This window comes from Drosophila takahashii, chromosome 3R (assembly GCF_030179915.1).
Source record: "Drosophila takahashii strain IR98-3 E-12201 chromosome 3R, DtakHiC1v2, whole genome shotgun sequence".
In the NCBI taxonomy this organism is placed as follows: Eukaryota; Metazoa; Arthropoda; class Insecta; order Diptera; family Drosophilidae; genus Drosophila; species Drosophila takahashii.
The window spans coordinates 36,918,713-36,933,890 of NC_091681.1; the positions used below are offsets into that span (position 1 = coordinate 36,918,713).

The 15,178-nt window shown below is 42.6% G+C and overlaps 2 protein-coding genes across 2 annotated transcripts; one reads left to right on the top strand and one right to left on the bottom strand.

The window, feature by feature from the left end:
• The first annotated feature begins 432 nt into the window (after window positions 1–432).
• On the top strand, window positions 433–4,442 carry pins (G-protein-signaling modulator pins). Its single transcript, XM_017154094.3, has 2 exons — window positions 433–1,952; window positions 2,842–4,442. Exons 1-2 carry the CDS (start codon window positions 678–680, stop codon window positions 3,517–3,519), a joined length of 1,953 nt encoding a protein of 650 aa, XP_017009583.1. The 5' UTR covers window positions 433–677; the 3' UTR covers window positions 3,520–4,442.
• A 399-nt stretch (window positions 4,443–4,841) lies between these two features.
• LOC108065814 (uncharacterized) lies at window positions 4,842–14,399 on the bottom strand. Its single transcript, XM_044395581.1, has 5 exons — window positions 14,286–14,399; window positions 10,243–11,318; window positions 9,305–9,743; window positions 7,065–8,726; window positions 4,842–6,292 (listed from the first exon to the last, which is right to left on the bottom strand). The coding sequence occupies exons 1-5, from the start codon at window positions 14,380–14,382 to the stop codon at window positions 4,998–5,000; spliced, it is 4,569 nt and encodes a 1,522-aa protein (XP_044251516.1). The 5' UTR covers window positions 14,383–14,399; the 3' UTR covers window positions 4,842–4,997.
• Window positions 14,400–15,178: the final 779 nt, after the last annotated feature.

A 15,178-nucleotide genomic window follows, 5' to 3' on the forward strand; every position in this document is an offset into this window, starting at 1 on the left:
AATTTGTAATAAATAACAATGACTAAATTCACAACAAAGTAAAACGAATTCTAAAAACGTACAATTAGTTAAAAGCATATTTTTTATATGATTTTGTCTCATAATTTGTTAGATATTAATAATTTTGTATATTAAATTTAACAAATATTAACTTTTAAAGTTATTTTAATAAATAAAAAGCTAAAATTAAATAATTACTTTTTAAATTAACGGCCTTCGCTTGGTGTTTCTGGCTTTAAATTACATTTAAACATATTTTGTATAAGATTTTGCTCTGATATTAGTTACGATATTAATTAATCTACATATAATATTGATTAAATGTTAAATTGTAACTTGATTTTAATTTAAAAATAGCTAAATAATCATTTTTAAAATAACTGCTTAAGTTTGGTATTTCTGGTATTTATTAGCATTTCCTTGCACTCCGCATACGGTACCACCATTAGTCAGAAATTGACTAATTATTAAAAAAACGGTACAAAAGCAAGCTTAATTGCGGAAATTTCACCTGACGCAGCCGATTTCGAGTAGCAGCAGCTGAAGAAGCAGCCCCCGGGCGACCCAAACCCCAGATAGCAAACCCCAAAAAGCAGCGCTGCAAAGTGGACACCACCCAGTTTTCCTCGCAACTGCCCCGCCTCCAAAAGGAGCAACGCAATCGTCGCAGCAGCAGAATGTCCTCCCTCTCCGCGTCGGCGGAGAATGTGTCCAGTTTGGGCCTGGGATCCGGTGGAGCCAACGATGGAGGATCCCAGCAGGGTTCTGGATCAGATGGAGGATCCAGCATGTGCCTGGAATTAGCGCTCGAAGGAGAACGCCTCTGCAAGGCGGGCGATTGCCGGGCGGGCGTCGCCTTCTTCCAGGCGGCCATTCAAGCGGGAACCGAGGATCTGCGCACTTTGTCCGCCATCTACTCGCAGCTGGGCAACGCCTACTTCTACCTGGGCGACTACAACAAGGCGATGCAGTACCACAAACATGATTTAACGCTGGCCAAGAGCATGAATGACCGTCTGGGCGAAGCCAAGTCATCTGGAAACCTGGGAAACACCCTCAAAGTAATGGGTCGCTTTGACGAGGCAGCCATCTGTTGTGAACGACATTTAACTTTGGCCCGCCAGCTAGGAGATCGCCTCTCCGAGGGAAGAGCCTTGTACAACCTGGGCAACGTTTACCATGCCAAGGGCAAGCATTTGGGTCAAAGGAATCCTGGGAAATTCGGCGATGACGTGAAGGAAGCTCTCACCCGCGCCGTGGAGTTCTACCAGGAGAATCTGAAGCTCATGCGCGATCTGGGCGATCGAGGAGCCCAAGGAAGGGCCTGTGGCAACCTGGGCAACACCTACTACCTGCTGGGCGACTTCCAGGCGGCCATTGAGCATCATCAGGAGCGTCTGCGCATCGCCAGGGAGTTTGGCGATCGGGCTGCCGAGCGGCGGGCCAACAGCAATCTGGGCAACTCGCACATCTTCCTCGGGCAATTCGAGGACGCCGCCGAGCATTACAAACGCACCTTGGCCTTGGCCGTCGAGCTGGGCGAACGCGAGGTGGAGGCCCAGAGCTGCTATAGTCTGGGCAACACCTACACGCTGCTGCACGAGTTCAACACTGCCATCGAGTACCACAATCGGCACTTGGCCATTGCCCAGGAGCTGGGCGATCGGATTGGCGAGGCCAGGGCCTGCTGGTCACTGGGCAATGCCCACTCCGCCATTGGTGGTCATGAGAGGGCTTTAAAATACGCGGAGCAGCACCTGCAGCTGGCCAAGGAGCTGCACGATCCCGTGGGAGAAAGTACAGCCAGGGTGAACATCTCCGATCTGCGCAAGCTGCTGGGAATGCCCGAATCGGAGCCATCGCCCACCGAGGAGGAGGCCAGATCCACCGCCTCCGATCACTCGGCCAGCGGACATCAGTCGGATGGATCGGAGAACTCGCAGGGGAGAATGGTTAGTAAAGATTTTAACTGGGGGATTTATTTAAATTTATTATTTTGTATTTAAATAGTTCTAGGATTTGTACATTTTTACTTATAATTTGAATTTATTTATGAGAAATGTTTTGCAGAATTTATAATTTGATAGCTTTTGACAAATCTTTAATTTTAATCAATCTTAAATGCATTCAACAATTTTCCAATAGGCTAGTTTATTAACCTTTCAGTAGAAGAATGAAATTTATGAGGGATTTATTTAAATTTATCTTTGAGCAATGTTTTGCACAATTTATAACTTTAAAGCTTTTCACTAATTTAAGATACTGAACTTTAAAAAAATTCTTTATTTTTAATCAATGTAAATATCATTCAAAAATTTTTAAATTAACAATTTCTTAACATTTTAACGCATCGACATTTTAAAATTTGATAGCTATTTTAATTTTAATCAATCTGAAATGCATTTTACTATTTTCAAACAGATTATTTTATTAACCTTTTAGTAGAAGCATGAAATTTATGAGGGATTTATTTAAATTTATTATTTTGTATTTAAAAAATTCAAGGATTTGTTTATTTTCACTTTAAATTTGACAGCTTTTAACAAATTTTACATACTAAACTTTAAAAAACTCTTTAATTAAAGTCATTATTAAATTTATTCACCATTTTTTCAATAGGTTAGTTTATTAACCTTTCAGCCATGGCATAAATCTTCTAGTGATCCTATTTTTAACACAGAAACTTGTAGCTTTTGTTTAGAAACACCTGCTGTTAGCAGTGTTTGCCCCCTAATTGTAGCGTAAATATTTATGCCCAAAGAAAAGCAAAACACATACTGTTTAATCTGCACCCGTGAAAGAAACATAAATAAACTTATTACTTTAATCGTTTCCCTGCAGGTTCGCGTTCGTCGCCAGAGCATGGAGCAGTTGGACCTGATCAAGATCACTCCCGACGGCAAGCGCCTGCAGGAGGAGAAGCAGCGGGCGACGCGGAAGGCCAAGGACGACGACTTCTTCGAGATGCTCTCGCGTTCGCAGTCAAAGCGCATGGACGACCAGCGCTGTTCGATCAAAATGAATCCCGCTGGAGCTCCGGCGGTGGCCACAGGAGCCACACGCAAGCCGCTGGTGCAGCAGAACTCGCTGTTCGTGGACCCGACCAACCTGCCCGGCCTGAAGTCGCCGTCGTCGGCGAATCCCATTGGCCATGGTCCGCTGGCCAGGAGTGCCACCACCACGCAGCAGCCCGACGACGACTTCCTGGACATGCTGATGCGCTGCCAGGGTTCGCGACTGGAGGAGCAGCGTTCCGAGTTGCCGCGCCCCAATGTCACAATGGATGTGGAGGCAGAGGCGCCCCCTCGATCAGCTCCAGAGGCTGCGGTTGGAGGAGCAGCACGTGGACAGACTGGTCGCGGAGCCACCGTTCCGGACGAGGACTTCTTCTCGCTGATCATGAAGGTGCAGAGCGGTCGCATGGAGGATCAGCGCGCCTCCATTCCCTTCCGCAATGCCAACAATAACAACAACAGCCGGAGCAACAACAATGGTTCAGCTGGCGGTGGTGGAAAGTAGAGAGAAAAGTCCACAAAAGCAGAGAGTCCAACCAAAACAATCCTATCAATCCATCCCAGGCTGCAGCTCCCAAAATCATCTGGCGGCCATTTATTCAGTCGCTTCTTTTTATGAACCCTTTGTTCTTTTACAAGATTTATACACACATATATTTACACACTCACCCATATGGCAAACATTAATTTATGAATAGCGACTAACCACGTAACCAAATATTAGAAGAAGAAGGAGAAACACAGTCATGATTCATCACACACTTTCATGATATTGAATTGAACAAACTGCACTCGAGTTTTACGATATTAACGTTTCAATTGCATGTGTGCAAGTAGCTATTTAAGCCTAAGCCGAAGGTATACTAATCCAATTTGCTCAATAGATGGAACCAAGTCTTCTCTTAACCGCATTCAGCTAAAAACTAAGTTTTAAGTCTAACGAACCGATCTATCTACACATACCTACTATATAAGCAATGCATTTTCCAAATCAAAAATCTACAACTATTCCGAATTGTAACCCCCATGAGTATTGCATTTTTCTAAACAATCGATTTAAGCCACTTACAATTTTTTTTAGATATTAAAACCAGACACACAGCTCGAATTTCTTCGCTGTGTTGTTTTTGCACTTAGCATACGATATACAGATCCATACGTACACATATACAAGATACATATGAACAATATATAGTTATACCAATGTCTAGTAATTGTTCTACACAATATACAATATATACAATACACAAAATACAAAACTGAGTTCGAGTTGCATGAAACGAAGCCAAAATTTATTAATGTTATACGTTTATGTAGCACGAAAGGAGGTGCGCGAGCTCATGAAGTTAATTTTAATGATATCGATCGATCATTATACCATACAGGCGGACAATTATGTCATGTATTATTAAATATTAAAATCAAAAAGTTGTCTTTGTTAATCGGGTGGCTTAAATAAAAAACTATGTCCTGAGTTTAATTCCAGTGCAGGAAAAATAAACGTACGATTTTTCAGAAACAATTTAGAATAGGGGAAAAAAGAAAAATAAGTAAAAAAAAAATATTTTCTTCAAAAACTAGTAAATTTTTAAATCTTAAATCAAGAAAAAAGTTTTTTTCTGATCAGAGGTCCTAAGTTCAATTCCAGTGCAGGGAAAATAGAGAAAAAGAAAAAATAAGTAAAAAAAATTCTTTTCTTCAAAAGCTAGTAAATTTTTAAATCTTAAATCAAGAAAAAAGTTTAAGTTTAATTCCAGTGCAGGAAAAATAGGCTTACAATTTTTCAAAAAGAATTTAAAGTATCCTCTTTAAAGAAATCCAATGTAATTCAATTTTAAAGCTTTATTCATAAATTAATCGTCTTAGTTTAAGTACAAGTATTCGATAGTGGGACTCCCTCACTCCTCCCCCCTAAAAGTAAATCCTTAATTTGCTCTCTTTTATTTACAAATTGATTTAGATAACTCAACAATGGAACTCAACCTACGCCTTGAACCCCTTCAGGCTGTCCAGTCCATGGGCGTCCTTGTCGTTGGCCAGCACGAAGATGGGAGCGGAGTAGTCCACGGGTTTGTCACCATTCCCACCGCCTCCTTTGACATACGGATTCGAGGCCTTGAGGTTCCTGCTCCTCTTCAGCATCACATAGACCACAAATATGCTCACCAGGAAGGCGGAACTGGTGGCCATGATGAAGAGCACCAGCTGAATGGACTCATCCTGCGAGGTGGCCGCCTGGGCGACTGGAACGGCAGCACTTCGATGGACAAAGTGGGAGCGGGTCAAGTCGGGCAGAAAGTGACCTCCGGCCAAACGGAAATCACCCGAGGAAATGGCTGCTTCGATGGCAAAGGCCAAATCCACCTTGGCCTCGTTGTGCAGCTCAAAACGGACGATGGCCGAGCCATCAAAGTTCTCCTGCACCCGGAGATTCTCCACGGATTCGCCACCCAGCAACTGCTGCAATTCCCTTCTGATGGTGTCATAGGCATTCCTCACACTCCGCCCGCTGCTGTTTGTGAGATGCAGTTCAATGGCCACCGCCTCGATGGGCACATGAGTGCAACGACGATCGCCGGCTCCAAAGATGTGGGTGGCCTGCAGTTGATTGCCCGCCGCATCCACGCACCAGCAACTCCTGCCATTGCATTGCAGGGGATGGAAGGCTCCCGCCTCATCGCAGCTCACCGGAAACGGTGCCGTTTCCTTGAGAGCTCGACAACGGGTGGTCTTCACCTCCATGGGCTTCATGGTGGCCTGCTCCACGGACAACTGTGAGTCCAGCAGGGAGTTGGCCAGCTCGAGCACTCTTTCGGTAACACTTGACTCCGCTGCACTGGCGGTGGCGGGTAGAATTCTGGCCTCCAGTTCATCGAAATCCAAATCCTCGCTAGCCACATCATTCAGTTGGGTCAGCTGCGCAATCAGTTGCTCCATCAGGGGATCTCCAATATCTACCTTGCGATTACGAGCCTGTCGACTGTTGCAAATGGGTTCCGTTTCCCTGGTGAGGGTTCCCTTTAAAGGAGCACCCTTCTTGTCCGCACACCAGCAAACTCCGGGAGAATCCTCGCCAGCGGCTGCCGGTTCGGAGGCAAAGGCGCGACTCACAATCTCGGTGTGCCTGTCCAGAGGTTGGGGCTGCTTGCCCAGGCACTGCACTGGACTCCAGTGACCGGTGACGGGATCGCAACGTGGCTGGAACCACACGGAGGAGTGTCCCGTTCGCTGGGCAGCCAGACTGTTCTTGAGCTTCAGGCGTTCGCATTGGGTGAGCACTGGGGAGAAAAGGAAAAATAAGTAGGGATATAAGAAAAATAATTTCTTTAAAATCTTAAATCAAGAAAAAAGTTCGATTGAGCAGATGGCACCGAGTTCAATTCCAGTGCAGGAAAAATAATCGCACGATTTTTCAGAAACAATTCAAAATGGTGAGGAAAAGAAAAACTAAGTAAGGACATAAGAAAATTATTTTCTTTAAAAACTACGAAATTATTCAATCTTAATCAAGAAAAAAGTTTGACTGGCATATGTACTGAGTTCAATTCCAGTACAGGAAAAATAAACGTACGATATTTCAGAAACAATTCCGAATGGGGAGAAAAAGAAAAAAATAGTAAGGACATAAGAAAATTATTTTCTTTAAAAACTAGGAAATTATTAAATCTTAGTCAAGAAAAAAGTTTGTCTGGTAGATGTCCAGAGTTCAATTACAGGGCAGGAAAAATAAACGTAAGATATTTCAGAAACCATTTAAAATATCAAACATTTTAAGGAAAGCATTTTTATATTCACAATCACAAGCATTCTCGCACAGACGGCCCGAGTTCAATTCCAGTGGTGAAAACATAAAAGTATGGTTTTTGATAATGAATTTTAAATATCAAAGCATTACATTAAAAAGTTGACTTGGGACGAAATAAAGTAAACAAGACAATTCTTTAGCAAATGTGTTACAAAATAATTAACACCTACTCAAAATTATGAAAAAAAATTTTTTTTTTTTGTTTTAGTTAAATTGATTATTTTAATGCTCAAATATAATCTCACCTGGACACACAGAGTTGCAGGCCAGTTCGTTGTGGAAGAGGTTCTTGGTCTGGCAGGCGGGAGCCTCGGCATCAATGATCACCGGCAGGCACTTGTTGGCCCTGGGACTGAACCTATAGCGCGTGCTATTCCTTTCCGTTTTGCCAGAGGCCAGACAGCCATTGTCCATGGACTCGAAGCAAACATCGCGGGTCTTGGAGCAGCAGACGCCGCGATTGCTGACCGGATTCAGCTGACAGGAGTGGGTGGTGGGACAGGCTTCGTGCTCATTGTGGGGACCACAACTCATGTCCAGGTCGCCTTGCTGGAGGGGATTGCCCTCGGGACAAACGGAGGCGCGACGCGGCACACAGATGGGCATCTTGGGACACGGGGTGTCCACGCACTCCACGTTGATCAGTTGGCACTCCTCGTGCGCCGAGCAGCTCACCTCCTGGCAGTAGTTTCTGCACTCGCAAGTGGGACAACCATTCGAGTCCATTTGGTAGCCACTTTCGCACTGAAGGCTGCTACTGCAATTGGACTTTGGACAGGCGTAACTTGAGTTCTCCTGACATTTGGGCGTCTCAGAAGATTTCACCCGAGTGCCGGGGAGAATCTTGCCCTGATTGTCCACACACCAGCAGTGACCATCGGGTGAGCACTGGACCTGCTCCCATTTTCCGCTCTTCGGATCACATTGGGCCACTGCCATTTGACGGGCGGGAATGCCCAGCTCGGAGCTCTGATGCAGCTGGATGGCCTGCAGATGCTGGCAGGCTGTCTTCAGCTGCGGATCCACGCACTGGGTGCCACAGCCATTGGAGCAACAGCGACGGGCTCCCTCGCAATGGGCATCGGTGCGGCACTCGTAGGCGCAGGTGTTGGCATCCAGGTTATCGGGACCCGGGGGAACCAAATAAGGACACTGTCCCGGCTTCCTGGGCAGGCAGGCGGGCACCGGGGGGCAGTACTCACCCTCGCAGCTCACGTCCACCACGCGGCATTCCTTGCCAGAGCCACAGGCGACATTCTCGCAGGGATCACGGCACTGGCAGGCCGGGCAGCGGGTATCGGGATCCAGGGCAAAACCATATTCGCAACCCATGCGACAGGTGAGATCCAGGCAGTCCAAATCCTCCCTCAAACTCCGGCAATTATCCTCGCTGACATTGTAGGCCCGGGAGCGAGGAATCTCCGTACCAAAACTATCAACACACCAGCATTGCTCCACTTCCATCTCCACCAGCTCATCCTCGTTCTCTGGGGGTCGCTTAGAAGCCGAGGCTACCTTCTTGAATTCCGTTTCGAAGAGCTGACCCAATCCCTGCTGGCGATCGGCACCCATGTCGATCACCTTGGCACTGCGACCCATGACGGGAGCAGCCACCTGGACTTTGAGGGCACTATCTTCCACTCGATAAAGCTTCAGGCGTTCCAAATCCCGACGCGATCGCTTGGGTAGACTGGGAGCAGCACTGGCCAGCAGCATCCTCATCCGCCGAATGGTGTTCTCCTCGAGAATCTTGCGTTGTTCAGCGCGGGTAACCCTAATCTTCTTCAGCTGGCACTGGCGACCCTCGTAGTCGCCATCGGTGGTGCAACGTGGCGAGGGAACCGCCAGCTGCATGCCCTCTTCGGTGCCCTCCATGCGTTCCGAAAAGTCCCTCAAATATTCGCACACTGTAAAAAGAGATTAAATGGAGGTTAAGCAGAGGTTATATGGGGGTTAAATAGAGATTAAATGGAGATTGAAACGAGGTTGATGGAGCTAATATGGGGGTTAAATGGAGATAAAATGGATGTTAAATAATTTTTAAATGGAGGTTAAACTAAGTTTAAATGGATATAATAAGATAATAAATAGAGGTTAAATAGAAGTTAAATATATGTTATTTGGGGGTTAAATACAGATTAAGTGAAGTTTAAGTAGAGGTTAAATGAAGCTTTTATGGAGATTAAATAAAGCTTGAAGGGACGTTAAATGCAGGTTAATTTGAGATTAAAAGGAGGTTAAATGGAGACTAAATGGAGATCAAATGCAGTTTAAATGGACGTAAAATGGTGATTGAATGGAGGATAACTTGAAGTTAAATGAAGACTAAATGGAGATTTAATAGAGGTTAAATGCACTTTAAAAACACATTAAATGGAAGTTATATGGATATTAAATAGAGGTTAAATGGAAATAAAAAGACATTAAATTGAGGTTATATGAAGATTAAATAGAGGTTACTTTAGGCAATCCAGAGATAACTTACTGGTTTGCTGATGCGTTCCCGTTGCCTCTTCAGCAGGAGTTGTTTTCTCCGGCACTGGACAACACACATTCTCCGTTTCGCGATGCAGTTTGGTGCACTTGTACTGCTCCGGGCACATAATCCTATTGCTCATGGAGCGACCCTGCTTGGACTGCGACTCTGGCTCGGGTTCAAAGAAGGCCGTTGGCTGGAAGCTGCGTCCCTGACGATCCTCAAAGCAGTACATAACCTCACCGGTGGCGGCGTCGGAAAGTGGGGTGCCCACGTCGCAGGGATTGGAGTAAACGAGGTCGGGTTTGCAGACGGGCCAGGAGGCGCAGAGAGAGGAGCCGGATTCACACAGCGGATCGGTGGCCACCTCGCAATGGGAGCCAATGGAGCACTTGAAGCCGTCGCAGGGCTCCGAGCATTCGCAGGTGGGACAGCCATTGTGGTCGTTCTAAAGGAGATTGCCATTCAAAATCTTTTAATTTTATGTTTTTACTCCATGACTTATTTATATTAATTTTTAATAGGAAAATTTTACATTTAATACAAGTTTTAAGCAATATTTTCTACCTCTATTAAAATATTTTAAATGCTAAATATGGATTATTGAATTTAAATAGGGAAACATTAAAATTAAAATTTTTTGGTAATTGAAGAATTCTTAACACTAACATTCTTAACTAATAAAAGTAAATATGACTAATATATGACAAAAATTAAATTAAAATTTTATTTAACAATTTGAAGTAGTTGAAGAATTTTAAATATTGACGTTAAAATTAAATTCTTTTTTATTAAATATTCTGTTATTTAATAAAAATGAATATAAAGAATGTTGAATCAATTTTTTTTAGCCTAATTAAAATATTATCAAATTTTTTTTTTTATTTGGTTAAAATATATAATTATGTTTTTTTTACTATTTCATTTAATAAGTTTATTCAACTCACCTTGAATCCGTACTCGCAGACGGCGGCGCAGATATTGGTGTCGCACTGCTCCATCTGGAAGCTCCTGGCATACGACCTGCTGATCATGTTCTCCCAACCATCGCAGTTTACATTATTGGCCGCACCCATGGTCTCCTTGATCTTGTGACCCGTTCGGGGATCCACACACCAGCAGACGAGTCCATTGCGGGAGCATTGTCTTGGCGAGAACTGACCTCCAGGACCATTGCACTCGGGTACATAGCCTCGTCCCTCCCTCTCATTAATCGCCAGGATATCCGCGAGAGCCTTGGCCTGATGACAACCGGTGACATTTCCAGGCTGCTGGCAATTGAACTGGCATCCCTTGGTCAGGCAGCACTTCTCCATATTCCTGCACTCCAAATCATGGGAGCAGGGAGATCCACACATGTAGCCAGTGCGTTCGGAGTACTGCGATTGCTCGGGTGAAGGACAGACTCCCGGTTTCTGGAAGGTCAGCGCACTGGGACAGCACACGCCATAATCATTACCAGACTCCACGAGGCACTGATACAAAGGAGGACACTGCGGCTTTCCTGGTTCCTTGCCACAAAGGAAGGGTCTCACTGTATCATCAATGGCCAAAGGCAAGCCGGCGGGACAGAGATTGGCCAGTGATCTGGCCTTCTTGCAGGTCGGGAGTGGAGGACAGGGCTCCGATTTGCACTGCACCTCCTGCAGCTGACACGACTGGCCGCGTGGACACTCCAGGCCATCGCAGGGATCCCGGCAGCGGCAGACGGAGCAACCTGTTTCGGTATCCCTAGCGAATCCCGAGGGACAGAACATGCGGCACGCGGAGGCGGCACAGTGCTTTGGCTCCGAGCAACTCACTCCGGATCGAGTTTCATTCCGACTGCCTGGCAGCTCCACGCCGTAGTCATCCACACACCAGCAATCCCGGCCAGCTTTCTCATCCTGACACTGGATCGTGTCAAAGTCACCGTTCTTTTGGCAGCGAGGTACTCGAATCGATGGTCCTTCCAATCCCGATTGCAGGGCCTTCGCTCTTCTCGTTTCCGAGCGTCTTAAGTGCTGGCAGGCCGTGAGATTGGCTATAAGAGATGAAAATATTATAAAGTTAGTCAATGTTTGATGGTAAAAATATTCGAAAATCATAAAATTATACTAGAAGTATAATAAAAAATTAATATATTAAATATTTCTATATTAAAAAACATTCTTTATAGTTAAAAAACCTTCATTATAGTTTAATAATTTAATGAAAACCCGTTTGTTACATTTTCAAACCTGTTTATATTATAAAACTCAATCAATTTATTTTAGTATATTTTAGACTGATATTTTTATGTGTTATATTTTTTTTTAGTGACAGAAATAACTTTTTTAATATACATTTGACAAGTAAGCTACATAAAATATACTTTTGTTGATTTTTTAAAAATATTCATGATAAATTAATATAAAATATGGGAAAACCCATTACAAAAAGTTTAAATGAACTATTCTCATGTTGATTTATTTAAAACCTGTATGTTAAATTAATATGTGTAATAGAAAAATATTTATTACATTTTAAATATTTTATTCTAACTCAATCAATTTTTTTTTTTTTTCAATGTCAGAGATATTTTTTGATAGCTCATTAGTAACTGATTTTGTTTTCTGCTATACTTATTTTCTTTTTTTCAGAGAGAAAAACAACATTTGACATACTTTCGTGTTATTCAACTACCGAATCCCAGCTACGACAATTTCACTTTTAGTTTTTTTTGGGACGTGACGCGTGCGGTGAAGAAAAAATAAAACCCAGAGTCTATGAAAAGTGCGAAATTGAAATTAAATATACAAAATGGAGTGGCTGAAATTGGGGCTACAATGCCAGGCATTTGCAGCTGTTTTTTTTTTGGTTGCTCCATGGTCAGCTTGAAATGGAGCGCTTTGTATGCGAATAGCTGCGTCCACGAGGCGTATAAGCAATTCGCTTCAAATGGTTTTCGGCTGGGCATGGATGCTATGAGCATTCTGCTTTTGGGAAGAGCCATTCATTCCATTGTCTCGACCGGGTTATGCAATTAAAGTGAGTGATCATCGCGCCCCCAATTTACCCTCCCCCTTTCCCTTTTATTGTCCAGCACGCAACGATGACTTCGCTGGGGTTGCGACAGCTCAGCTTTAGTTGCGTCAATTGCAGTCGTTATTGCTGGTCACTTCCTATGCACTTTCGATATATTTTTAATGCATCAGCCATTATGCAATTGTCAACGGCTTTAAAAGTACCAGAAACGTATGTGCACCGTCGAAAGTATCGAAATACTCAGTGGAATGGTCGAAAATGAATTCAAAGTCAATTGGGCATTTATTTTATTTTTAAAGAATTGTATGTATTGTTTAAAAATAATTTATTATCTTGTCAAAAAAACAAAGAAAAAACCAAAATTTTTCTAATTTTATATTAGTATTTTTATATTTTAAAGCATAGATTTATTTGAGAAAATATTAAATTAATAAATATTTAAGCCGACTAACTTCACTTTAATATTATACCATATCAATACCATATTTCCCCTATCAGTTTAATTATCTTTATTATTTCTTTCTGAAATAAGATCCGATTAACCATCATTAAAGTTAATTTTTTTTCGGCATGCATTTTACAAAGCAAGTTTTGACTGTGCAACCGCTGAGTAATCGCTGAACTTATCACACGGAGATTTCTTTTTTTCGCCGCACATCCGCCTTGGCTCATCCGAAATATTTATTTTTATTTTATTTACTTTTCACTGCCTTCACTGTGCGGCCGTTGCTTTTATTTTTCTGGAGTTTTCGCTAGAAATTGAATGAAAGTTTTTTTTGGCAGCGCCTCGAGCTCGAGTTGGCCATCAATTTGTATTTGCCGTTTGGTCAGCAGAGACAGCAACAAAAAAGAAATGAAAATGGCTTTCGGTTTCAGTGGTGAATGAAAAAACAACAAAAAGGCAAAAGTCGTCGGGCAACTGGCAATTAAAGCTGGCCGAATGATGAATAAAATCAGGCAGAAAAACAACGGCTATTTGCAGGCGACTTTTATTCTCGCCACCCAGGCAAAAATCGAGTTTGTCGCTTCAGTCTTTCGTTTCGGCTTCCGCTCGCCGAGATAAAAACAGAGAAAAAACGAGTATAAAACAGAACCGTAACGAAAACGAAATTAAAGCGGCAAACTGGTATAAGTATAAGTACCTAGAGAATTGCTGGCCCATTGTGGCTTTAAGTTGGGTTGTGGTGCTTGTGGGTCTGAGACCTCTTTTGACCGACTGACACAGTGTGTTTGCGGCTGCATTTAGAAGCCGTCTGGCTTTGTTTCCCTTTTGCCGCAGTTCTTAACGGTGGCTGGCGTAGTTTTTCGTTTTTTTTTGCAGCTAAGCGCTTTTTAATGATGCCGTGCCATTTTTCACATTTTTCACACCCAGACACATCGTGGAGTTCTACACGAATTTCCACACGTCACGTTAATTATGCAGCTGCAACCCGGGCATTTAATGAGCCACCAAATGGTACACATTCCCCCGTTGCGGGTTCAATGACTGCCTTTTGCCAAAAATAACAGAATAACAGAGCGAAAAGGAAAAATATAACGTTCTGGCTCAAGAAGTCATTGACTTCAACCCCGTCAGTTTGGCATTACACAGCAATAAAAGCAGGGGAATTATGTTAGATACATATTTTGTGAAGTATGATATGTGATATAACAACACAAGCTGTTTAAAATATCTAGAAATTCTTTTAAAAAATTTCTATATTTTTTAAACAGAGAATAAGCTTTAAATTTCGGTCCTAGCATTTCTTTATTTGTATCTACACATTTAAGAAAATATTGTTTTTATTAAAAATGTTATATTAACTTGCTCATGTTAAATTTAAAGTAAGGTTTAAACCTTGAAAATGTATGTATTTTATTTAAAATACGACTTATGATTTGCTTTCTGTCTGGTTTCTTTAATCAATTGTTTACTTAAATTCACTTTAAAATAATGGTTTTTGTTACATAAATTCTTATATATATTTTGTTGCTGTGCACTCACCATTTGATCGCTTGGCCTCTGAAACCTGCAGAGCCAGCAAAAGGAGGAAAAGGCAGCCGGAGAAGAGTTTCAGCCAACGTTGATCATAGTGTGCCATTTTCGGGCATCCGCGAGTTGCCAGCTGTAAGAAAATACGAGAAAAAGAAAGACAGAGAGATCGTGTGAGTGCGTGAGTAATATATGTATGTATTCCGGCTAAGCTTGTGCGTTTGACGTCACAAGCCGTGAGATTCAAATTTCAGCTAGACACTTTCACTATCAAAAGCGGTCGGGCATACATTTGCATCTGCTTTTTTTCCGGGGCGCGGCAAAGAATTCAAAGCGATGAGAATTGCGTAACAGTAACATGGAGATATGTTTGAAAAAAAGTGGAGATAATCTTGAGGGGGTCACGAACCCAACGAAATACTGGCTTCCTTTTTTTCTCGTTTTTTTTTTTTCGTTTTTTGAGGAGCCCAACTGTCTTCGCTTTACGGCCGGGTGATTAATCTGCGCAGACATCGCCGCTGACGTTGCACTCATAGAAATTTTTACCCTAAATCGCCCTAAAAAACTGACTTTTCGCCCGTGGATTTAGAAAATCGCCCATAAATCGTATCCGCTGGCGATTCGCCCGTGTATTTAGAAAAATTTTCTAAAAAATCCCGATGGAAATTTGGTTTAATTTAGGGTGATTTTTCTTGAAATAAGAAATATTTTCCTTTTTTTAGGGTGATTTGCCCTAATTTTAAGGTGTATTTTTCTAAAATTAAGGGCGAATTTTCTGTTTTTAAAGGCAAATGCCCTAAAAAATTAGACAAATTAAAAAAATTCGAGTTTGAGCATGCTTAACTGAATTTGGGAAGCATGTATTTTTTAATCGTGTATATTCTGGGAACTGGGACTGCTTTAAT

Bases quoted from the DNA above. Each gene is read 5' to 3' on its own strand.
- pins (XM_017154094.3), top strand. From the start codon at position 678: ATGTCCTCCCTCTCCGCGTCGGCGGAGAATGTGTCCAGTTTGGGCCTG. The intron at 1,953-2,841 runs GTTAGTAAAGAT...GTTTCCCTGCAG, and splicing joins AGAACTCGCAGGGGAGAATG to GTTCGCGTTCGTCGCCAGAG.
- LOC108065814 (XM_044395581.1), bottom strand. From the start codon at position 14,382: ATGGCACACTATGATCAACGTTGGCTGAAACTCTTCTCCGGCTGCCTT. The intron at 8,727-9,304 runs GTAAGTTATCTC...CTCTTTTTACAG, and splicing joins GGGAACGCATCAGCAAACCA to TGTGCGAATATTTGAGGGAC. The intron at 6,293-7,064 runs GTGAGATTATAT...TTTTCTCCCCAG, and splicing joins CTGCAACTCTGTGTGTCCAG to TGCTCACCCAATGCGAACGC.